The sequence below is a fragment of the Sarcophilus harrisii genome, chromosome 2 (genome assembly GCF_902635505.1).
Source record: "Sarcophilus harrisii chromosome 2, mSarHar1.11, whole genome shotgun sequence".
In the NCBI taxonomy this organism is placed as follows: Eukaryota; Metazoa; Chordata; class Mammalia; order Dasyuromorphia; family Dasyuridae; genus Sarcophilus; species Sarcophilus harrisii.
In genome coordinates, this window is record NC_045427.1 from 417,927,223 (window position 1) to 417,953,304 (window position 26,082).

A 26,082-nucleotide genomic window follows, 5' to 3' on the forward strand; every position below is an offset into this window, starting at 1 on the left:
ACCTTATATAATTCCTGGTGGGGAGTGAGGGAAAAGAGAGCGAGAGGGCAGGAATTCTTGTTTGATTGATAGACAGGAAACTGATGATTAGGAAGGGGAATGTGCCCTGTCTATGATCTCACAGTGATTAGTGTGCAACCAGAACCAGACAACCAGCTCAGGCTCTCTTTATTGCTCCATAGACAATTCTATTAAAAATGTCTTATGATTCCTTTTTTAAAATCATCTCTGTTTCTTTCCAATGATTCCCTCCCCTTATCAGATATGGCTAACATGATGGATTTATTTAACTATATTTTTTCTATATAGGGGAGGATCCTGATGCATGTGAGCATAAGCATCATTCCACTCCCATAGTTCTCCTTTTCTCTGATGAGAGGTAGGAAGGATGTATGATTTACCTCTGACCCTCACAATGCCAATTCCTGAAGACAGATGTGAATGAGTCTTCCAGTGAGGAATCAATGCACTGGGGGATAGGGGTTGAGTCCCTCCTCCCTGCCATTCTCCCTGGTTATCTGTTAGGGTCGTTTGGAAGCCACATGATTCCAGAAGACCATGTGAGAGAGAGTTCTTTTCTGGCCACTAAAGGGGTGACTCAGTGATGATCAGAGAAACTATAAGGTCTCAAGAGAGGAAAAACTCTTAGAGGTGTCAAACTGCCCACAAAATTCCTATGTGAGTCTGAATCAGAGTAAAATGTAATTGGGAGATATTTAACAAAATAAAAAATAATATATTTTTGATAATGTAGCTTTCTAAGTTCTAATGATTTTGTAAGTTAATATGCAATTTTTAGGGATCAGTTTCTATTTAAGATTAAAACCACTGATCTAGAATAATTTCTGCTCAGTATTCAATTCTGAGATCAGAATTATATGATTTAAAGTTAGTCTCATTCATTCATTTTAAAACATAAGGAAGATAGTAGTTTAGTAGATTCTCTCACACAGGTCCCAACCCTCTGCCAATAAACTGTGGCCACCTTGAGGGCAGGAATGGTTTCTTTTTTGTCTTTGTATGCCCAGTGTCTAGTATATGGTAGGTATTTAATCAACAGTTGTTTAGTCAGAAAACAGAAACCAGTCTATAGAAGATACTTATATCAGAAGGTTGATCATGCAGTGTCTAGCATATAGCAGGTGCTTAATCGGTAGTTGTTTATTAATCAGAAAACAGAAACCAGTCCATAGAAGACATCTATATCAGGAGGCTGACATAATTTTCTTTTCTTTTCCTCTTCTTCCCAACAGAAGTTGGGGGATGGGGAGGCATGGAGAAGAAGCATTTTGGGAAATATTTATTAAAATTAAACTTCTAGAAAATCACTATGATATTAAGGCATTAAACAATTTCCAGGGGTTTGGGAATGCTACAACAGCCCTAAGACAATTTTTGCTTGAATATATCCAATGACAAGGAGCTCACTACTTCTAGAAGCAACCTCTAATTATTAGGAAATTTTTCATTATATTGAACTCAACACTGTTTCTGTACAACTTCTGTCCCAGTTCTGATCTTTGGTGCCAATGAAAATAAAGCTAATTACACTCCCAAATGACTATCCTTCAAATGTCTTAAACTGATTATATTTCCTGTCTTCTTGCCTCTTCTTCAAACTAATAATTTGCAGGTCTTTTGATTGATTTTTGTACATTATGATTTCCAGCTCCTTCCCAATTCTGTAATTCCCAATTACTTTCTTCTGGGTGATCAACTTGTCAATATCTTTCCTAAAACATGATACCTCAACCTGGATCCTATACTGCAATTGTGGTCTGACTAGAACAAAGGGCAGTGAGACCGCTACCTCCTTTTTTCTGGACACTAGACTTCTATTAATGCAAATCTAAGACTATGTTAATTATTCTTCTCCCCATAGAGCAGCTGGTTTAATTGAACTTGCAGACTACTAAGACCCCAAGGTCTTTTTCACACAACTTCTATGAAAGTTTCATGGTATTTTACTGACCTCAAGGAGTCACCATGGCTTTATCATGTGTCTAATCTCTAACTAGGAAGTATCTGAGGCATATACTGCCTCTCCTGCCTTCCTCCCTTTAGTTTTTCTTTTTTGGAAAGCTAAAGAGTTCATCTGGCTCTTAAACCTAAGGGTTGGATCCTTTCTCCAAAGGCCTATCTGTCTAGTTTTGAATTAGGACATATATGACTGAGATAGTCAAAAGGTATTAATAATCAATAATAATAGTTAAACCAACCTTTGCTCCAGGGTTTCCTGGAGGACCAGGTGGGCCTTGAGGTCCTGGAGGACCCTGTGTGGAAAAAAGTCAAAGCAGTGTTAATGTTGACAAGAATCTCAGTTGCCACCCACAATGTGCCCCCACCCATCCACCCCTCCCCCCACACACACTCCATGCATCCTTGCTACCACTTCTGCTGAGAGTTGCTTTGAGAGTTAGATGGTGGAAGGATTATCATCACTGCCTCCATTTTATAAAAGGACCAGCTGAGGCAATGGGCAGTTAGTAACTATCTGTGTGACCAGCATGTAAGAACCAGGATTAGAAGAACTTTCTCAGAGTTCCCCAGCCCACTAGGAAAGTCCCTCTAGATCTCTTTCACCAGTGACTTGGGGGAGTGAAGAAAATATATAAGACACAGTGACTCACCAGGGCTCATAAGTTTTGGGGTTTCAAAAATTAAAATAAAAATAGCTAGCATTTACATAGCATCTATTATGTGATAGGTACCAGGCTAAGTACTTTACAAATACTGTCTCATTTGATCCTCACAACAGCCCTGCGAAGTTGGTGCCATTATTAGCTCCATTTTACAGTTGAAGAAACTGAGGTAGACAGCACTTAAGTGACTTTCCCAGGGTCATACAACCAGTTAAGGGCAATGAGACCGCTATCTCTTTTGTTCTGGACACCAGACTTCTATAACTAATGTTATTCTAGTCCCCACATAACAGCTGGTTCATATTGAGCTTGCAGATCACTAAGACCCCGAGGTCTTTTTCAAATGAACCACATCTCATGAGAAAGTTTTATGATAGTTTACTGGCCTCAAGGAGTCTGAGGTTACATTTAAACTCAGGTCTTCTTGATTGCGCTATCCATCCATTTAGCTATTGACTAAAAAGAAAATCCCAGCGCCCAAGAAATGGACTCAGGATGAGCCATCTTTTCTCATGACATCCCCATTCTACCTCCTTAAAAATGTATTTTTCCCCGTAGAGAGGCAAGTATGATATAGTAGAGACCACAATGGCCTTGGATTTAGAAAGTGCCATCATTTCTATTCATCATTTTATAAGGGAAAGAAGATATGGATTCCTGCCATTCCTGATGGCCCAATTGAGACACTGGGAAGCCTGCTCAGTTACTAGCATGGAAGAGCCAGAATTAGAACTCATGGCCCCTTGAGTTCCCTGGGAATAATCCTATCAGAACCTTTGACTGTAAAAATATTTTCCCAGTTTATTGCTTCCCTTCTAATCTTGTCTGCATTAGTTTTGTTTGTACAAAAACTTTTCAGTTTGGTATAATCGAAATTTTCTATTTGGAATAATCCTATCAGAAGTAGGATTATACCTCTGAAACTTACTAGCTGGGTGATCATAGACAATTCATTCACCTTTTCTGAGTCTGTTTCCCCATTTGCAAAGTGAATATCATGATCCCCATCTTACAAGGTTGTTGTAAAGCTCGAAGGAGATCATGTGTGTGAAGCACTATATAAATATCAATTGTTTTTATCTGTAGACCCACAGAGTACCAGAGCTAGCCTGGGAGACCACCTAATTCGAGGTCCTCTCTGTTTGCAGAAGGAGAAATTGAGGTACAGAGAATGAAAGAAAAATGAGCAGGGTCCCAGGGAGGGAATGATCAGGCCCGCACCCCTCCCAATACACAACAAGCCCCCCACCTCACAGCACACTGCACACATGCAGACAAGCGCATTTACCATCAGTTTGTACTTCTCGGAGGCCTATGTAAAATAATTGGAGAGTAAACCATGGATGTGAGCGAATGTTTGCTTTCGTTCTGGCTAATTGAGTTTTTTGGCTCCCTGACTGTTTCCAGTGACTTAGAGCTACCGTCCTTCTTGCAACCTGGGACACCTGGGCACTGCAGTTTGGGCCCATGGGATGGGGATGTACACTGAGGGCATCTAGGTCCAGAGCTACGAGGCCTTCCAAGGCTACCTAGTCCAGCTTCATTCTACAGAGACACCTCAGGCAGGATGGAGTCTGCAGACTCCAGGATGGACCACTATTTCTCCATAATGATCCTGACTCCCTCCCAAAGAGCCTGCTCTATGAGCAGAGGCAGAGCTGAGCCAGGGATAGCCAAATATATAATAATGGGTTATAGGTAATTAATATAACATAATATATAACATAACATAATATAGTATAATATAATGATATATATTACATGATTATGTAACATTATCATCATCATCATCCTAGGGAGATGTTACTGGAAGGACTAGTGGCCCTCCCTCTCTCCCTTTCTCTTCCTCTCTCTTTTCTCTTTTTGGGGGGGTAACTGAGGCTAAGTGACTTGTCCAGGGTCACCCAGCTAAAATGTGTCAAATTTGAACTCAGGGGTTCTAGAGATTGTGCTCTATCCACTAGAAAATCTCAATATGCAAGAAATGGACTCAGAATGAGCCATTCTTTCTCATGCAATCTCCATTCTACCTTTTTTAAAATGTAATTTTTTTTCCTTCAGAGAGGCAGTATGATATAGTAGAGACCATAATGGCCTTGGAATTAGAAAGTACATCATTTCTATTCATCACTGCTTTTAGTTTATAAAGGAAAGAAGATTTGGATTCCTGCTTCCATTTTACTGGTGGCCCAACCAAGGCACTGGGCAGCCAGCTCAGTTACTAGCACTACACTTAGTTGCCCCATTTAATAGAATCAGAGGGCCATAGATTTAGAGTGGGAAGGTGCCTTAGGAATCAAGACTAGACCTGAAAGAGACCCCAGAGTCTGTCTAATTTAACCTATGTATTTTACAGTTGAGGAAATGGAGGCCCAAGGAAGTCACACAGATAAGTGGCAAAGTTAGGATTTGAATTCAGTTCTTCTGACACCTAATCCAGTTCTTTTTCTAATGTACCACACTGTCTAACCAGGGACCTAGCCATGAGGGTCTGATAAAAATAAAGAAACAAAAATACCCAATTTACCTTGAGAGCATCCAGAATTCTGCCATCATAGTCAATCACCACTGTGTCTCCTTGCTCACCTTTCAGGCCAGGTGGACCCTGAGAAAAGAGAAAAAGCCAACATTTTAGAGGCCCTTGGACCACACCCTGGGGCTCCTTTCCAGACCTTACTCAACACTTCTGGGTTTTTCTAATGCATGTACATAATGAGAACCTGGCCCTCCACTTTCCATTGATTGCAATGCTGAGCTTAATTTTTTTCCAAATCTAAGAAGGCTGCTTGTTTGTTTCTTAAGGCAAATCCAACAGTAGACTATGCAATCCCAAAGTGGCTTTGTGTAGACCAGTAGATCTCAAAGCAGGACTTAAAATATGATTGGGGATCCTTGAGATCCTTTTGGGGGATATCCATGAAGTTTAAAGCTATTTTCATATTTCTAATGTTAATAGTTAGATAGAAAAGCTCTTTGGGGTATCCTCAATAATTTTAAGAGTGTGAAGGGATCCTGAGACCAAAAAGTTGGCTTAGGCCAATATCTGCTTTCCTGGTTCCCAGTGAGTAATAGAATCGCTTTGGCCATCAGCCATTCTTAGGATCTCAGGCCTGAGAATCCTAAGGGATTTCAATAGATACTGAAGGCCTGAGAACCAAGCTACCTCTTACCAGGGATCAGGCTTGAATTAACTTGTTAGACACTGTAACCTCATCCCCAGCCCTCCCTTCCCAGCACCCAAACTCAGGGAGAAGACCATGTTGCCCTTGTTCTGGTTCTCCCGTGCAAAGGAATCTCATTCTCCCTTCCATCATCCCCAAAAGATTGCTCAGCAAGGTTGGCTGCATGGTGGTTCAACTCCCACAAGCTCCTTCACTTGTAAAGACCCATCTCAATAGCCAGGTATGTCCAACTCAAGAGCCTTAGCCCCGCTGCCTCGTGGCCTGAAGCAAAAGCGGAAGAGGTCACCATATTATGTCTGCATACCCTGGGTCCAAGGAAGCCGTCAGATCCTCTCTCACCAGGCTCCCCCTGGGAAAACAAATTCTGATGATTAGTTCTTCATGGCTCCCAAGCATCCTCTTCCATCCTCCCCACCTCCTCTCCAGAGGAATCCTGGAGTGCTTTCATCTCATCTTGATCCAGCCAGGCATTTACCTCATTTCCTAGACACAAATTTCAAACCAAACTGCCTTCTCTGTGCTGTCCTCCAACCATATTCATGGGTCTTTTTTATATGTTGTCTTCCCCCATTAGAAGGTAAATTCTTTGGAGTCAAAGACTGTCTTGCTTGCTTGTATTTGTAATTCCATTGTTTAGCATACAATAAACACTTAATAAATATTCCATCTTCTCTTTTCTTTCTTTCCTTCCTTCTCTCCCTCCTTCCTTCTTCCCCACCCTCCTTCCCTCTGTCCGTTCCTATCATCTGTCTCATTATACCATCTGACTTCCATTCCTTCCCTTTCATCTCTCTTTCTTTTTCTTCTCTTCCTTTTCTCCCCTTCTGCCCTTTCCCTTCTCCATCTCTTTCATCTTTTCCTCTTCCTTTCTCTTCATCTCTCTCCCTCAAGTTCATTCCCCCTTTCCCCAATCACCTTCAAGTTCCCAGCTAAGAGTCCTCTTTTAAGAAGAGCAGAGGTTATATTGATTCTTCTATTAACTCATAAATAGGCATTGGCCCATCTGGAAAGGTCACACATGGAGACAGTAGATCATAAATTACCTTGGTTCCTGGTGATCCATCAGTTCCATTCTTTCCCTGAGGCCCTGGGCTTCCTTCTTCTCCCTGGAAAGCAAAGGATACAGAATGACCCTGGTTTTCAGGCTAAGCACTATTCCAGGATCTGGCAGGGGCAAAAAAACTTGAAGGATCTGTCAAAGATCACAATACAGTATGGGGCAAAGAGTTTGGCTCAGTCCCTCTGTCCCCCCAGCAGCAGGTTGCGCAAAACCAGAGCTCCAAAGACCATTGTTACCAAGGCTCAGTGTATCATCAGCACTTACTTGTTAAACGGCTGGAATGAATGATGCAGTTGTAAGCCAACCACCATGTTAGCTCACTGCTACTATCTAGGATAGGAGAGAAGGTGCTTTCCATTCTCTGAACTTCCCCTAGGGATGTAATGGTAAGTAGCCTTTCTAGATCAGGAATCTGAGCAGTATCTATTGAAATCCCACATTAGTGTCAGTGTGGATAGAGGTGAGCCAGGATTCACCCAGACAATGATGGGGGAAGGAGGGCATGGGTTGTTCTAGATGCTATCGCTATCAAAGAGGAATCATGTAGGAGCCTAGTGATGGGCTAGAGTAAGTTATTACTCTAGGAATAGCTTGGCAAAAGTTCCACAAGCTCATCATTCGGGGTTTTCTTGGCAAAAGTCAACTGGAGTGGTTTGCCATTTCCTTCTCCAGCTCATTTTACAGATGAAGAAATGGAGGCAAACAGGATTAAGTGACTTACTCAGGATCACACAATTATTAAGTGTCCAAGACTGGATTTGAACTCAGGAACATGAGTATTCCTGATTCCAAGCCAGTGCTTTATTCCCTACATAATCTTCCCAAGTAACTTGTCCAATGTTATGTAGACAAATGTCTGAGATAGGATTTGAACTTGGGTCTTCCTGGCTTCAAGTCCAACACTCTTACTACTACATCACAGCTTGCCTTTTCTGATAGGCTTTAAGGTATAAAAATAATGAAAAACAGCTAGAAGGAACCCAAGATGCCATCTAGCCTAATTCATTTAACAGATGAGGAAATTGAAACTCAGAATGGAAAAGGGATTTGGCCACAGTCTTTGTTTTTCATTTCCCCCCCCTTCCTTTCCTTTCCTTTTCTCTCCTTCCTTCCTTCCTTCCTTCCTTCAGATGATAGAGGGATATGTACATGGCTAATGAAAGGAGTGCTGTCAACCCCTAGGTTCTGAGTAATACAATAGAGAGAGAGATACCTGGAGGTGGGGCAGAGATCTGCTTAGTTTTGAAGAATGACACTACAACCAGTATAGGTCTAAGCCAAGTGCCTCTTAGCCTGGGGGGAAAGGATTGTGAAAAAGGGGAATCGCTTTATAGTTTTCCTCAGATGCCTAGGAGCTTGGAAAGAAGATGGACAGGGGGAAGTAGATATTTCAGGGAAAAGAGGAGGTGTACCTTTGGCCCAACAGATCCCTGGAGTCCCGGTTGTCCTGGTAAGCCATCATCTCCCTGAAGAAACAAGAGCTTCAGTGGACAGTCTGGCCTGAGGCAGCCTCCCTGCTTCCTCTCCCCACCCCAGCTTCCACCATGGTCCAATCTGAGATATTTCTATTTCTCAGAAGACACCTTGAGAATAGCTTTGTTGATTCACCTTGAGACAAGGCTATGTACCAAGATGATCTCTCTGAGATCTTCTTTTGAGTCCTGAGTTTGCTCATTTCAAGTAGAGGGAGAAGCCATTCTGGACCATGGGGTGAGCATGTAACAATTTTCTATGAATAATCCTCAAATTTTGAATGACTTTTAAAAAAATGTTACTAAGTTATTCCAGACTCATCCATAGGGTTTTCTTGGTAAAGATTTAGGAGAGTTGGCCATTTCCTTCTCCATTGTGCCCCCATTTTACAGATGAGGAACTGACTTGTCCAGAGTTACGCAGGTAGTATCTGAGGTCATATTTGAACTCCAGGTATGGTGCTCTATCCACTCTGTCATCTAGGTACCCTTAGTAGTATACTAATAATATCTCACTTGAGCCTCACAAATATCTGATGTAGCTAGCACCTACTTCATTATTATTCCTATCATTATTATGGGTATTATTAACAGTACAGAAGTTTTTATTTCTATTTTATAAATCAGGAAATTGAGGCCCAGAACAATGTAGCAGTCATAAGGTTAAGCATCTAATAAGTAGGAGAACCAAGATTAGGACCCAGTTCCCAGCCTCTAAATCAATCCTTTTTTCTACTCCATTACCCTGCTAGTCCTATTCAATCTGGACTCTGAGGCCCAAGACTTTAGCTCTTGTCACAAGCAAGAAAGGCCAGTTTGATGAAGAACCAAGAAGTCCTTGGATCCTTCTCTCTCTGTTTCCCCCTTACTCCCACCCCCAATTCACGACAGTGGATTCATTCTTAAAATTTAGTTGAAAGAGAAGGGGCCCAGAGGGGCCCTCTTGGCTGATTAGATTTTCATAGAGGGACTCCACGTGACATTCATGCTCTGAGATTAACCCTTTGCTTACCTTTCTTCCTGGCATACCAGGTTCGCCCTTAGACAGAGAAAAGAGGAAAAGGGAACATTAGGGATCAAAGCGGAATCAGAATATTTTTATCCAATTAAAACATCTCAAACTTTGATCCCATCTTCATCTCTTCTATCTTTATTTCCTCTTCAAGTCCCCAGTACTTCAGCCCAACTGAATAACTTGCTGACATTCAAACATGACAAGAACTTTTTGCCTCCCCTTTTTTTAGTCCCCACACTCATGATGATAAGTGCCCAAAGTCCAATATACAGACTTCTAAAGCCATAGAAATGAGCACCTTTCCCTTTGAGACCAAATAATTAATGAGTTCATTTATTCATTCAAAGTTTCTTAAACTTTTTCCAATCACAATCCCTTTTTTTTTCTGAGTAATTTTTACACGACCCCGGCATGAAGGTATATAAAATAGATATACAAGTCAAACATTTACTGATAATAAATCATAATTTGAGACCCCCCCTCACATGATTCAGTCACATGATTTCACATGGAGTTGTGATCCATAGTGTAAGAAGTTGGGCATTAGATTGTGAGCTTCTCAAAGTCAGAGACTGTTCTTGTTTGTTTGGTTTTTGGTCTTTCTTTGCAATCTAACACATATCAATGCTTATTGACTTGGCTCGAGCCAACAGTGTGAGAAGTCAACCAATCTCCCAAATTAGTGCCATTTTAGGTGAAATTGAGAGGTATGATATTCAAAGCACTGGAAGTGATTGTGCTGTGCAAATTGGTTGGATTGTGAAGTATAATATTGCATCTTATTCTGAGAGCCCTGTTTTAGGAAGGGCTTCAACCAATTGGGGGCTCCCAGAGGAGTGTCACCAGATGAATGGAGATCTTATCATTTGAATCAGATAAAAGCCCAGGGGAGGTTTAGTGAAGAGGAGCGAAACTTAGGATGGTACAGAATCATTGCTTTCATTTATCTAAAGGGTGTTCAGGTGGAAGAAGGATTTAGTTTGTTCTATAGAAGTAACTGGAAACCATGGCTAGAAATTGTTCAAAGGCAGATTTTGGTTTGTTTTAAGGAAAAACTTCCTAACAATATGAACTATCCAAAAGTAGAATGAGCTACCTTGATATTTCCTGGAATCCTGGAAAACCTGGGTTTATCTCATAGACTTAAAACTAGATAGGATCTTAGATGCCATCCAATCCCTTCCCCACATTTTACATATGAAGAAAATGAGGGCTAAGAAATAAGTGATTTGTTTAAAGGCACCTAGGGGATGGCTGACAGAGACAGGAATTATATTTAAGTCCTTTGACCAGATGCCTTTCTTTTGTACTTGATCCTTAAGTGAAAGTTGGCTTTCCTTTTGTAAGAGATGCAGCAAATGAGGGTATTCAGAATCATAGGCAGAGACTGCATTGCCAGTCTTTTTCAAAGTCTGAGATATTGTGATTCTGGGAAATCTTATGTGTGTGTCTTTCTTTCTTTCTTTCTTTCTTTCTTTCTTTCTTTCTTTCTTTCTTTCTTTCTTTCTTTCTTTCTTTCTTTCTTTTTGCAATTGGGGTTAAGTGACTTGCCCAAGGTCACACAGCTAGGAAGTGTTAAGTGTCTAAGGCTAGATTTGAACTCAGGTCCTCCTGACTTCAGGGCTGGTGCTCTATCCACTGCATCACCTAGCTGCTCCTCTATGTGTCTTTCAAAGCCTAACTCAAATGTTACCTCCATCAACCATCCCTAGGAAGCTAAAAATAGCTCTCCTCTTTGGATGCCCACAGTACTGCTCATATCTCCCCCTGTATTTAATACACTCAAGTTTGCATCATTGCTATTTATGGCCATGTCATAGTAATCAAATTACTATCATTTATTTAACTCCTATTTTGTGCTAGGGAAAGTATGATGCTGGGATATTTGGAGGGCAGGAGTTGTAGTTCCTTCATTCTTTGTCTCCCTCTCAGTTGTTGAGCTTTGGACTTTATATAATTATTAATAATAGCATTTATATAGAGCTTTAAGGTTCATAAAACACTTTGCAAATATCTCTTTTTATCCTTAAAACAACGTTGGGAAGTGGGTGCTATTATTATTTCCATTTTAAGATGAGGAGACTGAGTTAAAGAGCAGTTAAGTTAGGTATCCAGCATCATACAACCAGTAAGTGTTTGAGGCCAAATTTGAATTCGAGTGTTTATGACTCCTGGTCCATCACTCTATCTATTGTATCATCTGGCTGCCACTATGTAGTACATACAAGTGCATCCATGTTTGCTAAATTAATGAATGATGTCCCTTTGTACTCATTTCCACAGTGAACCATGGCTTATACAACTAAATTAAAATGAATACAAATAGGAAGCAAATTGATTTAGGAAAGAAATAGATATTTTTACCAGATAGTAGTATTTCAAACTGAAAACCCTACAACCAAGGAGGTTTAGAATAGGGCTTCTTAAACATTTTTTCTGTCAAAAAGTCTTTTGACAATCTAGGAAAGCCTATGTACTCCTCAGAATTTGTGTGTGTATATAAACACACAAATACTTACATATATATCGCATATGTATTTATAATTCTATACATACATGTACATAGATTCAGAATTAAGTATATAATTCATAATGGAAGGAAATGCTAACTTTCAGTTAGAGGTTAGTTATAAATAAAGATTTTTTCACATCCAAGTCCATAGGGATACAGTTTAAGAATGCTTTGTTCAGATGGAAACATGACTTTGATTTGTAACAGCAAGACTGACTAGTGAGTAATTTAACTCTTACCTTGAGCCCTGGTGGTCCTTTTGGGCCCTGTAATAGGAAAAAAGTGACAGTAGTTTAGGTCAGTCCTGCTAGGAAGGCATTTTGGGGGACAGAAGCAGGGGGGCATCTCCCAGTAGGTCTGTCAGTGCTGGTGGGCAGAAGGTGCACAAGGGCACTGGCAGAGTCTTATTTAACAGGAGGGTAAGTGGAAGTCAGGAGGGCTAAGATGTGCACTGCCAACATTTCTGAGATACTAGCTAGCACTGGGGTGGGATTTTCTGAATATGGGAAAATAAATAAAGATGAAAGGATGGGCATCTGCAGGCAGTGGGGAAGTCAGAGATATACACTGTGGGGTCCCAGGGAGCCATAGCACATCCGGTGCTGGTCCCAGTGGCAGGTACATGTGTAGAGCTGGGGAAGCTGGGGAGCAATGCCCATTTGAGAGGAGAGTCCTTGTGGTGGCAAGGTGGAAATAGGGGTGTCCAGAACAGGTGTCCAGCCCCAAGAAGGGGGTTGGGGGAAGTATTCCTCTTAGACATTTGGGATGGTTTAGAAAATTATCTGGGTACTGATACCCAAGGTCAGTTGGGCATGTATCAGGCAGGATGCTCAGGGGGGCCCTGGAAACCTTTGCTATCAGTCACTCTCATGTGTCTCCACACCACACACACACACACACACACACACACACACACACTCCAGGATGCTGCTCTCTGACCATTGAAGTCTCTCTTAGCCAGCGTGCACAATCTTTTGCTTTCAGTTTTGAGTCACAAAACATGGGCAAAGCCCCCTGAAGTGCCAGATCCTCGGTACTGACCATCACACCTCCTGGTCCTGGCTCTCCTTTTAGACCCTGAGGAGACACAAGGTTTACAAAATACGTTAACCTGCCAATGTTCCTGGCCCACTGACAGCGTTAGAACAGAGCAACTCTCCCCCTGCTCAGGACAGAAGACATCAAGCTAATCCCTCAAGCTCTTCCCCCCAACTCCTTGTATTTAATCAGGGGGAGCCCTACCGAGCTCGCTGCAGAGGTGGGGGGTGCCAGAAGGAGTCTCTAAGGCAAATGTTAGAATCAGAACTTTGCTAGCAATAACTGATTCTAGGCTGATTCACACGATGGGGGAGGAGCTCATTGGGGAGGCAGCCACAAAGGGCAGCAATTTTCTGGCCCCTTCGTACCAGAGTCTTGCTCATCAGCTGCTGGGTTCAGTTGTTTCTACACTATTGAAGGGTTGCAGGTGCAGGATTGGGACTGGGGCAAAATTAAGTTTGGGAATAGGTATTGGATTTAATATTAGGGTTAAAGTTCGGAATAGTTCAGATTAGGGAGAAGGTTAGATTTAGGGATTGAATATAGGTTAGATTTCAGGTTAGGGGTGAGATTGTGAATTGAATTCCAGTTATGTTTCAGGTTTTCTCTTACATCCAGCCCTTGGGGACCTCGAGGACCATCCTTTCCTGTGTCTCCAGGGGGCCCTCTGGCTCCCGGGGGACCTGGGGGCCCAGGGGGACCAGCAGCTCCATCTTGACCTCGATCTCCCTGCAAGACATTCATATTTCTCATTACAAGTGTGTAGAGGTGCATTGAGAGGACAGCATCGAGCACATATGTCAGGTCCAGTTGGGAATGTGGGCACTCATCCATCATCCATCTGGAGCATCCACCTACATTGGAGGGGGCTCAGGAGTGCCTTGGAGATTGATTGGGGGGAGGAGAGGAGGCTTCCTTCCAAAGGAAGGAGGTTTTTGGACATGGAGGCACAAGAGCAAATGATGCAGGGGATTTTCTGAATCCTTTCCATCTGGATGAAGGAACCTTAGGGAAGAAGAGGCAATGGCCCCCTTTCTCCCAGACTTTTCTGTTGAAATAAAACCACTCACAAGACAGCACAGTTTGCCAGGACAGGAGTCCCTGACTAGGAGATTCTGAGAGGATCCTTAGAATCTCCAATGACATTAAGGTATTGGGACAAAAGTATCAGGGACATGCAAAGGAAGGCACAGGAAGCAAAAATCAGGTCAAGAGGAAAATGTTCTGAGAGAACTGCCAGGCTCAATGGAGGAATAAAAGGGCTTTGGGGAAACAAGAGATAATTGCTGTATAACATTAGCTAGAACTTAATCACATGAATAGATCATAGAATCATAAAGCTAGAAAAGATCTCAGAGGCTGTATGATCTAACTATATCATTTTATAGACGAGGAAACTGAAGTCCAGAGAGGTCCAGGGAAAATCATGATTTTCTAAGGTCACAAAAGTAGGCAGAGATGCAGGATTTGAACTTAGGACCATTAATTCAAAGTCAGTGCTTTTCTTTCACTTTTTGTGTTGCCCCTAATATCTTGTTTCCAGGTCTTCTAAAAGAAGCCTTATAAAAGAGCTTTTCAGTCCCTAGCCTCCTGATGGTCTCCTGGGAGTCAACAGCACTGTTAGATATTCCATCCGCTTTGTCTGAGGAAGGGAACACTCTGCTGGCTCCCTCTGCCTTCCAGAAGGAAGGCCCATTGCTGGGCAATAAGGCATTTCCTAGGTGGAGACTGCAATTCAGATCTTCCTAACGGAGAGTCCTGGCAGGTATCTGGCTGATAATGCTACAATTTGCAGAATGAGTCTGACATCCAGGGCAATAAAAATAGATAAGGCCCATCAGATCTTGGAGAGGGCTTGACCAGCACAGAGTCACACCCTTGGGCCTTTCAGACAGATAGGTGACAGTGTAGGTATCATTTTCCTTCATGGCTTAGCACTGGATAGCCTGGGATGATGGCTATGGGCAGAGCCCTCTGGAGGCTTGTGTGAAATGGGGGCTTCTGCTATTACCATCTGATCATCAAGTGATCTGCCCCTGAATGATGCTGCAGTAAAATTAAATGTGTTTAAAACTGGACAGTTCTCAGTCTGTGCCCTGCTGTTTGGTCCTCACCATGGGGACTCATTGACAAATCTTGCCATTTTTTCCAGGTGGTGCGAGGATGGGAAGGGTTCCTTTCTCATGCAACAGGCAGAGTGCAAGACCCAGTGTGGCAGCCAAACTTCAATTAACCAGAACCTGACTGAGCACAACTCTTGGTTCTCTGAGCGGCTCCATCTTTTCCTTGTCCCTCTCTGATCTCACCCCAAGGACTGTGCTGTTAGGAGGAAGGGGGAACTATAAGAAAGGGTACTGAAGTCAGTGACTTTCTCAGTCCTTAGAGAACCACAGGACTAGAAGTGTCAAGGGAGCTTTAAGAGTGTCATCTTAACTGCACATGATTACTTGCTGTCTTGGGGACATGGAGGGAGCAGAGATGGAGAGGAGAAGAGGGAGAAAAATCTGGAACATAAGATTTTGCAAAGGTGAATGTTGAAAACTATCTTTGTATTTGGAAAAACAAAATATTATTGATAAAAAAGAGTCTCCTCTTACCTCTTTATTTAATAAATAGGAAAACTAAGTTGGGGGGGAATCCCTTGCCTGGAATCACAGAAGGAATAAATGGTAAAGCCAGGACTCAAACCCACATTTCCCGAGTGCCAGTCATGTGGTCTTTCCTTTACACTGGGATTTCTAGGTTTACAAATGTAGAGCTATGTGAAAGTATGGGTCCATTGATATTAGAACTGGAAGACAGCATAGCTTCTCTCTCTGTTGCAGCTCTTCGTTTTGCAAGAGAGAACACTGAAGCTGAGAGAGGAGACAGGACTAAGGGCTATCCTTGCATCCAACGTGTTCCTTCCAATGTTCCATCCCCACAGAGTATGGGATTTGTAGTCCAAGGGCCTTGTTAGAATTATGGATGTTTATTATTTATTTTTTGAACTTGCCTAAAGTTCCTTCTCTCTGTGTCTTGTTTCCTTTCTCTAAAATAAGCAAAGGGGATTGAACTCACTTTTATATTCCATTCCAGTTCCAGGGTCAGTGACATTACATATAATCTGGTTCTATAGGGCCAGACAAGGATAACAAAAAGTGCCTGACTTGGGAGACAAGAGCATGCTTGGCTTTTCCAGTTACGAGAGATAAATGACCCCAGGCAAGACTCATCCTTTCTCTGTGCCTCAATTCCCTCCTCTGTAAAATGTGATTATGCTGTCTACCTTACAACTGCAGGGTTGTAAGAAAAATGCTTTAGTTCTATAGTTATATGAATAATTTTTTTCCCCAGATCCTTGAACATAAGAACCAAAATGCTTGTGGAATTGATTTAAATGGAATGGGGTGATAAATTCAAGATGATAAAAGAACTTGGTTATCTGAGACTGATTCCATTATACTACCCAAGCTTTATTCCTTTTGAGACACAGAGTTATAGTGGACAAAGAGCTATTCTCAAGCCAGGAAGACCTGGGTTCAAGTCACATCTCTTACTCATATGTGACTCTGGACAAGTCTTCTCAGACAAATTTCTCAGACCCTAAGTTGTAGAAAAAGTTCTTCCCTGCATAGAGGAGAATTCTTCACGAAGGAAGTTGCTAAACTGATGAAATCACAGATCCAATGTTATAATCTTCTTAGTAAATGGCTTTCTAAGACATTTCTAGAATTAGATTGAGGAAAGAAGGCTTAAGCGAAAAGGGGTTTTCATTTTTCCCTGTAACCCCCAGAACACCCCATTCCTTAAGCTCTCTGGTTAATGGAGGTTTGGCTGAGTTAGGGGAGGCAATTAGAAAGACAGGAACAGCAAACGAGAGGCAGCAGTTTCCCCACACTCACTCCACAGCTACCTTGAGGACACGGCGATTAAACACGTTCTGCTCTCTAGAGAGAAATCCGTGACCGAGGTGGGGAAAGACCATCTGGTCAGAAGAACAGGGTGGACAGTCAGAAAGGTCAGGGAGTCCGGAGTACAGGAGAGTAATTTATAAAACCAAAGAGTTATTTCATGGGTCACAGAGCAGGAAGTGAAGAGAAATAGGGAGGAATCCAAGAACAGCAGTTACATACATTTAGCTCCCAGGATTTAGATTTAAGGCTAAGTGGTGGGTGAAGCTGGAACAGGCTTCTCCAGGAGATATCTTTTGTTTAGTGTAACACAGGAAGGGGTCCTAGAAGGTCCCCCACTTGGAAGATCAATTCTTTGGATCCACTAGAAAGCAAATAAATGAATTTTTCCTTCACTGTAGAAGTGAAAACAAACAAAGTCTCTCCTCTGGCCTCTGAGAAATCCCACCAGCTTGGTTGTGGAATGAACCTTGGCTCAGATGACTGACATTCAGTATGCCCAGAAAAAACCTTGTTTACTCAGAAACCAAGGTGGGGCCCTTTCCTCTCCTATGTTTGTTGGGGGAAAACCTCATTGCATTTGTCCTGGCACAGCTGTGTCCCCCTAGGGGGACACTGGGATAGATGGGGCCTTCAGAAGGGAAGCAGGACTGTTTGGGTCTTTGCTTTGCCAAGAAGGACCCAGAGGGGGTTTCATAAAACATTTATGTCCACATAGAAAGAAGACCTTTATTTCTTAACTAAAAATGCCACTCACTGCCCAGGGCCCTCAGCAAGTACTCTGGGGAGAGACTGGTATTCTGTACCAGAGGATCTGCCCAGATTATCAAGTAATCAGTCAATCAACAATCATTTATTAAGTGCTTACTCTGTGTAAGACAATTTGCTAGGTGTTGGAGATAGGAAGAAATGAAAATGTTCCTGACCTCAAGAAAATTTCAATCTACTTGGAATAGTGAAGTTCAGCAGGTCCAAAGTTGAGAAAGACTCAGGGTGAGGTATGAGGGAGGAGCTGGTGGGGAATTCAGGCAAGGTTCTTACAGATGCTTTTTTATAGGTATATATTAGAGGATAGGGGTACAAAGAATCTCCAGAAATTCTTGGTGTAACTAAATTGTGACCTGAATATTGCCTCCTGTTAGGGGCCTATGATCTTAGTTCTGACCTTCAGGCAAGTACCTGCTGGCATTAGCATGTGTGGGGAAGGGATCTTTAGGTACTGTTCTGTGAAATATGAAGAAGGATGAAAGCAGAAGACAAAGATGCTTCAGAGGCAGCATAAAATAAGAAAAAAAAGAGATGCAGTTGTAATTAGGCCTAGCTTTGACACTTCTTAGCTATAGTGTCTCCAGAAAAATCTGACACTTCTTAGCTATAATGTCTCTGGAAAAATCATAATTTCTTTGAGTCTCATTTTTCTCATCTGTAAAATGGAGATAATGCTCCTCTGCTTCTCTGTCTCTTTTGATGGGTAATCATCTCTATCATGTCTTCTAATCAGAGGTGTACCCCCAAGATTCTGTCCTGGGTCGCATTCTCTTCTGTCTCTATACTCTTTCACTTGATGACTTTGTCAGTCCCCTTGGTTTTGAAGATCAGCTCTGTGCAGATTGTCCCCAAATTTGCTTATCCAGCCTTAATGTCTCTCTTGAGCTCTAGGCCTTCATAACCAGATACTTATTGGACAATTCAAACCGGATGTTCTATAGCAAAACTCTGTCCAAAATAGAACTTATTACCTTTCTCTACAAACTCACCCTTCTTTAGAATTTTCCTACTTCTATTGAGGGAATTACCACCCTTTCAGGCACTCAGATTTATACCCTTGATGTGATCCTCACTATCACAAAATACCCCATATTCAATCAGTTAAAAGATCTTTTCAATTCTACCTCTCCAACATCTCTCATATACATCCCTTTTGGCATTCCTAAGTCACCACTCTGGTTCAGGTCCTTATCACCTCTTTTCTAGACTAGAGAAATTGCTTCCTAATTGGTCTCTACTCCAACTTATCTTCTCCACATCAGCTAACGTCATTTTTCCTTATTTTGTTATATGGTATAAGGTGTTGATCTATATCTAGTTTCTGTTATATTGTTTTCCAGTTTTCCTAGCAGTAAAGTGATTTTTCTTATCTTGTTATATGCTGTAGGATGTTGGTCTACACCTAATTTCCGCCATACTCTTTTCCCTGCAGTAAACTGATTTGCCTAAAGCACAGATCTGATCACTGTTATTTCTTATTCAATGAACTCCAATGATTCCCTGTTGTCTTTAATATCAAATGTAAACTTATCTATTTGACTTTTAAAGTTCTTTTCATCCCCAATTGGTCTGCTCACTATTTTTATACATTACTCCCTTTCCATACTTTAATCTAGCCTTCTTTCTCACACATTTCTTCATTTTTTATTTCTGTGTCTTTTCATTGACTGTATTATTTTCCACCTCCTTATCCTGCCTGGAATGATCCCTCACCTCACGTCTGCTTATACTCCATCATTTGTTTCTTTAAAAATTCAGTTCAAAATTCAAATTCACACATATGTGTGTGTATATATGTATATGTGTAATTTTTCTTGATTTCAGGACCAGTGTTCTAGCCATTGAATCTCTTAACTGTCCCAAGGCAAGAATATATTGTTTGCAAGTCCTGTCATTTCTACTTTTACATTATCCTTTGTTTCTCTTCCTTTAAATTTCCACTGCCAGTTAATTCTCTTTACATTTCCTTTCCCTTTTATCAATCTGTCCATTATGTAACTACTGTAGTAATTCTCCTAATATCCTAACACTTTTCAAAAATCTTTGGTGCCTCCCTAATGCTTTTGAATCAAGTATAAAGTCTCATCCTGACATTCAGTATTCTGCAGAGTATGGTTCCCATCTGCCTTTTGGACTTTATCTTACAATTTTGTTATTGTTCAGTGGTATTTGACTTTTCATGACCCCATTTGAGGTTCTCTTGGCAGAGATACTGGAGCAAATGATTTGCCTTTTCTTTCTCCAGTTTACTTTACAGATGAGGTAACTGAGGCAAACTGAGTTAAATGACTTGCTCAGGGTCACACAGCTAGGAAGTGTCTGAGGGCAGATTTGAGCTCAAGAAAAGAGTGAGTCTTTCTAATGCCAGCCCTTTAGACTATATTAATAGAAAGTTTGGTTAGTATTCAGATCTATAAATAAGAGATAGAATAGAATAGTGGATAGGAGGCTGGCTATGGACCCAGGTTGATCCAAATTCAAATCCTGCCTCTGATATATCCTGACTGTGTGACCTTGGCAAAGTGTCTTCTCAGTGTCCTGGGCAACTTCCTAAGTTGAAGAGAAGGTTCCAACCTGCATTAGTAGAGAAAGTTCCCACACCTGAAGGTCTCTATCTGAATGAAAATAAAGTTCTATCCCTAGCCAATGTTCAGACCAGAATGAGGAAGGAGGCTATCTCATTAATCTATGTTCTGACCATAATCCACCTCTGTCCACTTTGGGTCACCACATTTTTAGAAGGACAAACTGAGACCTGCTGGAAGAGGGTGACTGGAATGGACACTTGAAAGCATGTCATGTAACAAGCATTTATGAAACATAGCGGAAGCTGCTCCTGCCCTCAAGGTTTACTTTTTAATTGGGGGAGAATATGAGAGATACAGAGTAAATGGAATAGAGCCAAGAAGGGGAAGGTCTGGCAGCTAGGAATACTTAGCCTGGACAAAAGAAGTGGAGAAAAGAATATTTTTGATCACTGCTTTTAACTCTCTGAAGGACTGTCCTGGAGGTGAATGATTAGGCTAGTTCTGCTCAGTCTCGTTGGGCAATAATAGGAGTCAGGCAGATATTAGCTCACAATATAAGGAAAGTTTCCTAACTCTCAAAGCTGTCCGGAAGGGTGAGACCCTTTGTTCTCTATCTCTAGAAGTCTTTAAGCAGAAGCTGGGGACTGACCACTTATTGGGATAGCTGAGCTTGGGGCTGGCCTAAATAACCTTAACTTTTTCTTCCAGCTCTGATATCCTTTGACTCTAGATCTGACTGTAGCTATGAAAACCGCAAGAATGAGAAGCCCCTGGCAGGACCCTCCCGGCACTGCACACATCCTGTGCAATTGTGGCCCAGCTGACCCCATGGGCACAGGGTCATGAGGCCAGAGGGCACAGGCACTGGCCCCCAGAGTTTGGAAGACAGCAGGGGGCTGAGCATTGAAAGAAGCTTTTATATGCTGTTGTTTTGGAAAAGAGAAAGGAAACTAAGCAGTTTAATTCAAATGCAGACTCTCTTTGTTCTTTCCATATGTTTTTGCTCATGTGCTGTCTATTTGCAGGGGTCACTTTAAGACCTATCAACAAAGGCTAATCTAGCTCTACCATTGGCTGGGAAGACTCAAATCTGGAACTCAGTATCTCTATCTTTCCAGTTTCAGTGGGAACTGAAGCTTGGTGTTATTATTTACCATTATGATATATGAATTCCAGAAATGCTTGCCACTCACAAATCTTTGGCTTCAAGGATACAGTGGGATCTGATGATTGCTAGTGTTTAAGAACAAACAACAGGGAAGAACCCTTCTGATGAAAGTGGGTGTGTCAAAGTCAGGATGACAGGCTGGTTATGTAAGATCTAGTTATAATTCATTCCTCTACAAATTTCCAAAATTTATGGGTTAATCTAGTCTTGGATGCATTAGGAGATTCAATCAGAAGGCAGAATAATAAACAGAAAGTAGCACATTCACTATACTCACTGTATTTCTATTTTGAGGAGTCAGAGATTGAACATATATTCCTGCCAGTAATTAAGGACAAAAAAATGGGACCTAAAGACAAAACTCTCTTAGGGGAAAAAGGATATGGTCAAAATCACAAGGACACTGAAAATATAAATAAAAAAGCAAGTGAGGCAAATCAGAGTTTCACTGAAATCGAAGATAGGAAATGGAGTTGGTAGGAGCAGTTCTAAGGCTGCATATCAGTATGGAGTATGTTGGGGAGATTGAGGACAAACTATAAAGGAGATCCTGGATATCCTATATAGTATTTTTTAAAATGTTGTTGCTAACAATTAGAGTTATCAATTTTCTAGCTTAGGACTTATTTGAAGAAAATGCACAGCAGTAAAGTGGTTAAACAAATGATTAAAGCAATTAAACAAGTGGTTAAAAAAGTGGTGAACAAATATAACACCATTATGTCCCAATCTGCCTTTTCTGGGTGGAAACCACATAGACAGCCACCCAGAACTGGGCATCCTCATCTGAGCAAATGTGGAAAGCCTGGTTTCCTGTTACCCATTCTAACATAGCTGCTGTCCAATTATAAACATGTGTCTTATGAAAATCATTGAACTCTCTTTCCTGGAGAAAACTTCATGCACAGATTAGAAAACAGATCAGGAGAAGCATTTATTCATTGCTTGGAAATGAATCTGCATTTTTTCTATTTAAATAGACTTAAAAAAAACCTATGTGATTACCAACTACTCTCTGTAAAAGGAAAGGAGATAAATCTCAAAAGAGATAGTTGGATACAAAGCACCTTGAAACTCTTAGAGCAGAATAGAAATGTGAAGTGTTGTAGTAGTAGTCAGGCTATGGAACATATTCAAAGTGGCCATTTCTGGTTCAAGTCATTTTCATGGGAGCTTTGGGGACTACTTCTGATCATAAGATAACTTAGTGTTGAAAGGACTTTGTCTTGGTATGTTAAGATAAACTTTGACCCTTTCTCTGGAGTGTGACAGTGGAGGGTTGGGGTGGTAGTGCTGAATCAGTTAAAAGAAACAGCTTCTGGCTCTCTTGCCTTAGATCTTGGAGTGACATTATTTTACTTGGAGACTTTTCAGTAAATGTGGAATTCCATTAGATTATAGGCTCCTTGAGGGCAGGGACTATCTTTTGTTTCTTTTTTATATTCCTAGAGCTTAGTACCGTGCCTGGTGTATAGTAGGTATTTAATAAATACTTATTGATTGATTGAATATATGGCTTTATCCATTTCAGAATCTTGGAAACTTCATTGGGGTGGCTATTAGTGCAGGGACTTTTTGAGCTTGTGCCTGTCTGGTTCCTGATACCTTTGTTTTTTTGTATGATTTTTCCTCCTGATCTTAAGAGAATGGTTATTGACTCCTCAATAGATGTATCTGGACTTGGAGGTAGCCTTGTAAGGACCCTGGGTCTCACTGAGTCAAATCTAAATGATGGAAGGGGAGAAGACCATTCCTCCTCCCTCCCTACCCCTGCCAGCAATTATTTTAGCTCTTTTGAACATGATGACTCTTTACAGTAGCTAATGTCCCCACAATTTTTTGCTTACTCATATGTGTATATGTTTTCCCTGAGAAAATGTAAATTCCTTAAGTATAGGGAATATTTTTTGTCTTTGAAGCCCTAAAATTGAGCATAATACTTGGCACAGTATAGGCCCTTACTAAGTGTCCATTGACTGATTAATTGATCACATCAAAATCCACAAGGTGGGTGGGTTCTACTTATTAGCTGCCTGTCTCTCTCAGTAAAAGAGAATTCTGAGATAATGAGTACAAAGTGCTTTGGAAAACTTTAAAGTATTTTTGGAAATGTCTACAACTGTTATCACTGGTTGTGATGATGGTATCATCTGGCCACTTAAGCTTAGCCTATAAAGGAGGCATCTGTTCCAGAGTTCCAGACATGCAAGAGATCATTTAAAAGAGGCTTACCCGTGGGCCGAAGTCACCTGGTTCTCCCTGTGGATCACAAAACAATGAAAAGTCAGTATTCAGCCATGGTAGGAGAGTTTCCATTAGCCACATTTCCTAGCAGGATCACAGGATCTGGAGCAGGAAGAGACCTTAGACAGCCCATAGTCTAGAAGTATCAAATTTGTAGCCTGTAAAACATCTGAGTGTTGCTTGAAGTAGACAGAAATGTAATTGGCAAATGTTTAACAAAATAAAGAAAAATACAGTACAATATTATGTTTATTTGTGATTTTCTATGTCAATATGTAGCCACAAGAGTTGTTTCTATTTGAGCCTGACACTACTGCTTCTGTCAAACCCCTTTATTTTACTGATGGTGAAACTGAGGTTCAGATGGGGAAACTGATTTGCTTAAGATCATACAATTAATGATAGGAGAACAAGAAAGGTAATCTAGACTTCTGGCTTTAAATCTGGTCCTCTTTCTTCAACATCATGTCAAGTCTAACCCAGAGATTCTTCCCCCAGGAGTTGGGAAAATTCTTCAAATTCAATTCAGTAAACATGAGTTGGGTCCCTACTTTGTGGAGCTGGGCATTGGAGGAGATATACAATTTATATCATTTTCTGCCTTCATGAAGTTTTGTTATTTCAGTTATGTCTGACTCTTTGTGACTCCATTTAGAGTTTTCTTGGTAAAGACATTAAACTAGTTTGCCATTTCCTTCTCCAGCTCATTTTACAGATGAGAAAAATGAGGCAAATAAAGTTAAATGAGTTGCCAAGGGTCACACTGCAAGTAAGTATCTAAGGCTTGATTTGAACTCAGGTTCTTCTGACTCCAGACTTGGCTCTCAAACTATCCCTTCATGAATTTAGAGACTAAATAATTTCTAAGACCTCTCATTCCTCAAACCCTATGACTTTTATCAAACTATACAAGATGTTGTGTCATCTGATGCTACAATGTATCATGTCCTATATCAGGATTGTTTCATCTGAACAGATCTTTTAAAATATCTGCTTCTGAGAACTACACAGTAGGAAGCAGTTTAATATAAGCTATGTTTTATGCCAGAAGGAGCCTTGGACTAAATTATGAGAAGATCTATATCGTGGTGACAAAGCAGCTGTGTGACCCTGGGCAAGATTTTTCCCTTTACCATACCATGGCTGGAAAAATGAAGGTGCTTAACTGCATAGTCTGAGGGTCCTTCTAGCTCCAATGGCTTAGGTCCTAGGAAGTTCTAAGAGGGTATCTAGGGGATCTTTCCTCTCTCTCTACTTTTCTTTCCCCCCTATATTTGCTTATTTCAACAGATTCTTCTGTTCCTGTGACAACTTACCTTTTCACCTTTGGGACCCGGCAATCCCTAAAGAAACAGAGAGAACAAGTCAGTGGCTTGTTAGTTGTGAGGATGGCAGAACACACATTTGTCCCTTCAGCTTTCTGTCTGCATTTTTAATTTTTTTTGGCTGTCTGGTTTGGGGATTCATGAGTTTAGAGGGTAGGTTCCTTGGAGGCCAAACAGAGCCGGTACAAGGCTTAGCAACTAATTAACAAGCAGTCCACATGCTCAGAACAAGAGCAGCCTCGATCCCAGGCACAGAAGCAAATCTCCTCCTCCTCTGCTTGCTCGTACATGATGGACAGCCAGGGATCTAAGCATCTGGTCACCCCTGGAAGCCCCAGAAATGGAGCATGGTGGTGGATCCCTGGCAAGAACACACCTGTTTCCTTTCTCTATCCAACAGAGTGCCCCCAAACTGAAGATGGAGAGGAAAAAGAGCATTTTTCCAATTACAGCATCATGTGCTGTGAACTTCATTTAGGCTCTTTGCAAAGGGAAAGAGTAAACTATCTCTAAGTGCACATGCTCAGCAGGGACTTGGTTTGAGCATGTTTTACTCAATTAGCCATCTGTTTGAAATAATTCAGATGGATGGGCAGTTTTTTTTTCCAAGTCTGGTGCTTTGAGTTCATGTCTACTGAAGGGGATCACTAAGGGCAGATGCAGAGAGACTAAAGGGAGTCCCAAAGTGAGTCCTGACTTTGATGTGCTCCAGATTCCATCTTCAGGCCCCAAGGAACCTCTTTCTTTCCATTCAGTGTGAAGGCCAGGATTTCCTCAGCAGACTTCAGGAGGAAGTGAGGTGAGAAGGTGGCTACATGTGGGACCACACAAGGGCACATAGTCCTCATGGTCATCCTGTTTCTATGGACATGGACTCTAGCATGTTCTTTGTTCTCCTGGCTAATGATCAGATTTGGAATGGCTCAAATGAGGCAATGTACTCAGAGGGCTTTGTAACCCTCTGAAGTGCTATAGAAATGTAGGCTATTATTATTATTAACAGTAATATCATCAAAACCACAAAAGAAAATTAGTGGAAGAGCCACTTGTCCCAGGATTATTTTTAGCTGAGATCAATCAAATAGAAAGAAGAGAAGATTAGAATAATAATGGATTGGCAGGGAGCTTCCTATCACTGGAAGTCATAGTATCTTAAAAGTCAGGGTTGGAGACCATTCTGGAGAGCAATCTGGAATTATGCCCAAAAAGTTATCAAACTGTGCATACCCTTTGAT

The 26,082-nt window shown here is 41.3% G+C and overlaps 1 protein-coding gene across 2 annotated transcripts in view; it reads right to left on the reverse strand.

Annotated features, from left to right (window-relative positions):
- COL23A1 (collagen type XXIII alpha 1 chain) overlaps positions 1-26,082 on the reverse strand; it is a 467,477-nt gene that overhangs the window by 16,081 nt on the left and 425,314 nt on the right. For both annotated transcript variants that reach the window (XM_031953787.1, XM_031953786.1), the window contains 11 exons: positions 24,839-24,865; positions 23,511-23,537; positions 13,534-13,650; positions 12,925-12,960; positions 12,123-12,149; positions 9,369-9,395; positions 8,297-8,350; positions 6,868-6,930; positions 6,129-6,173; positions 5,170-5,247; positions 2,220-2,273 (listed from right to left, as the gene is read on the reverse strand). In XM_031953787.1, coding sequence (XP_031809647.1) covers positions 2,220-2,273; positions 5,170-5,247; positions 6,129-6,173; positions 6,868-6,930; positions 8,297-8,350; positions 9,369-9,395; positions 12,123-12,149; positions 12,925-12,960; positions 13,534-13,650; positions 23,511-23,537; positions 24,839-24,865 — 555 coding nt within the window. The remainder of the gene's footprint in view (positions 1-2,219; positions 2,274-5,169; positions 5,248-6,128; positions 6,174-6,867; positions 6,931-8,296; positions 8,351-9,368; positions 9,396-12,122; positions 12,150-12,924; positions 12,961-13,533; positions 13,651-23,510; positions 23,538-24,838; positions 24,866-26,082) is intronic.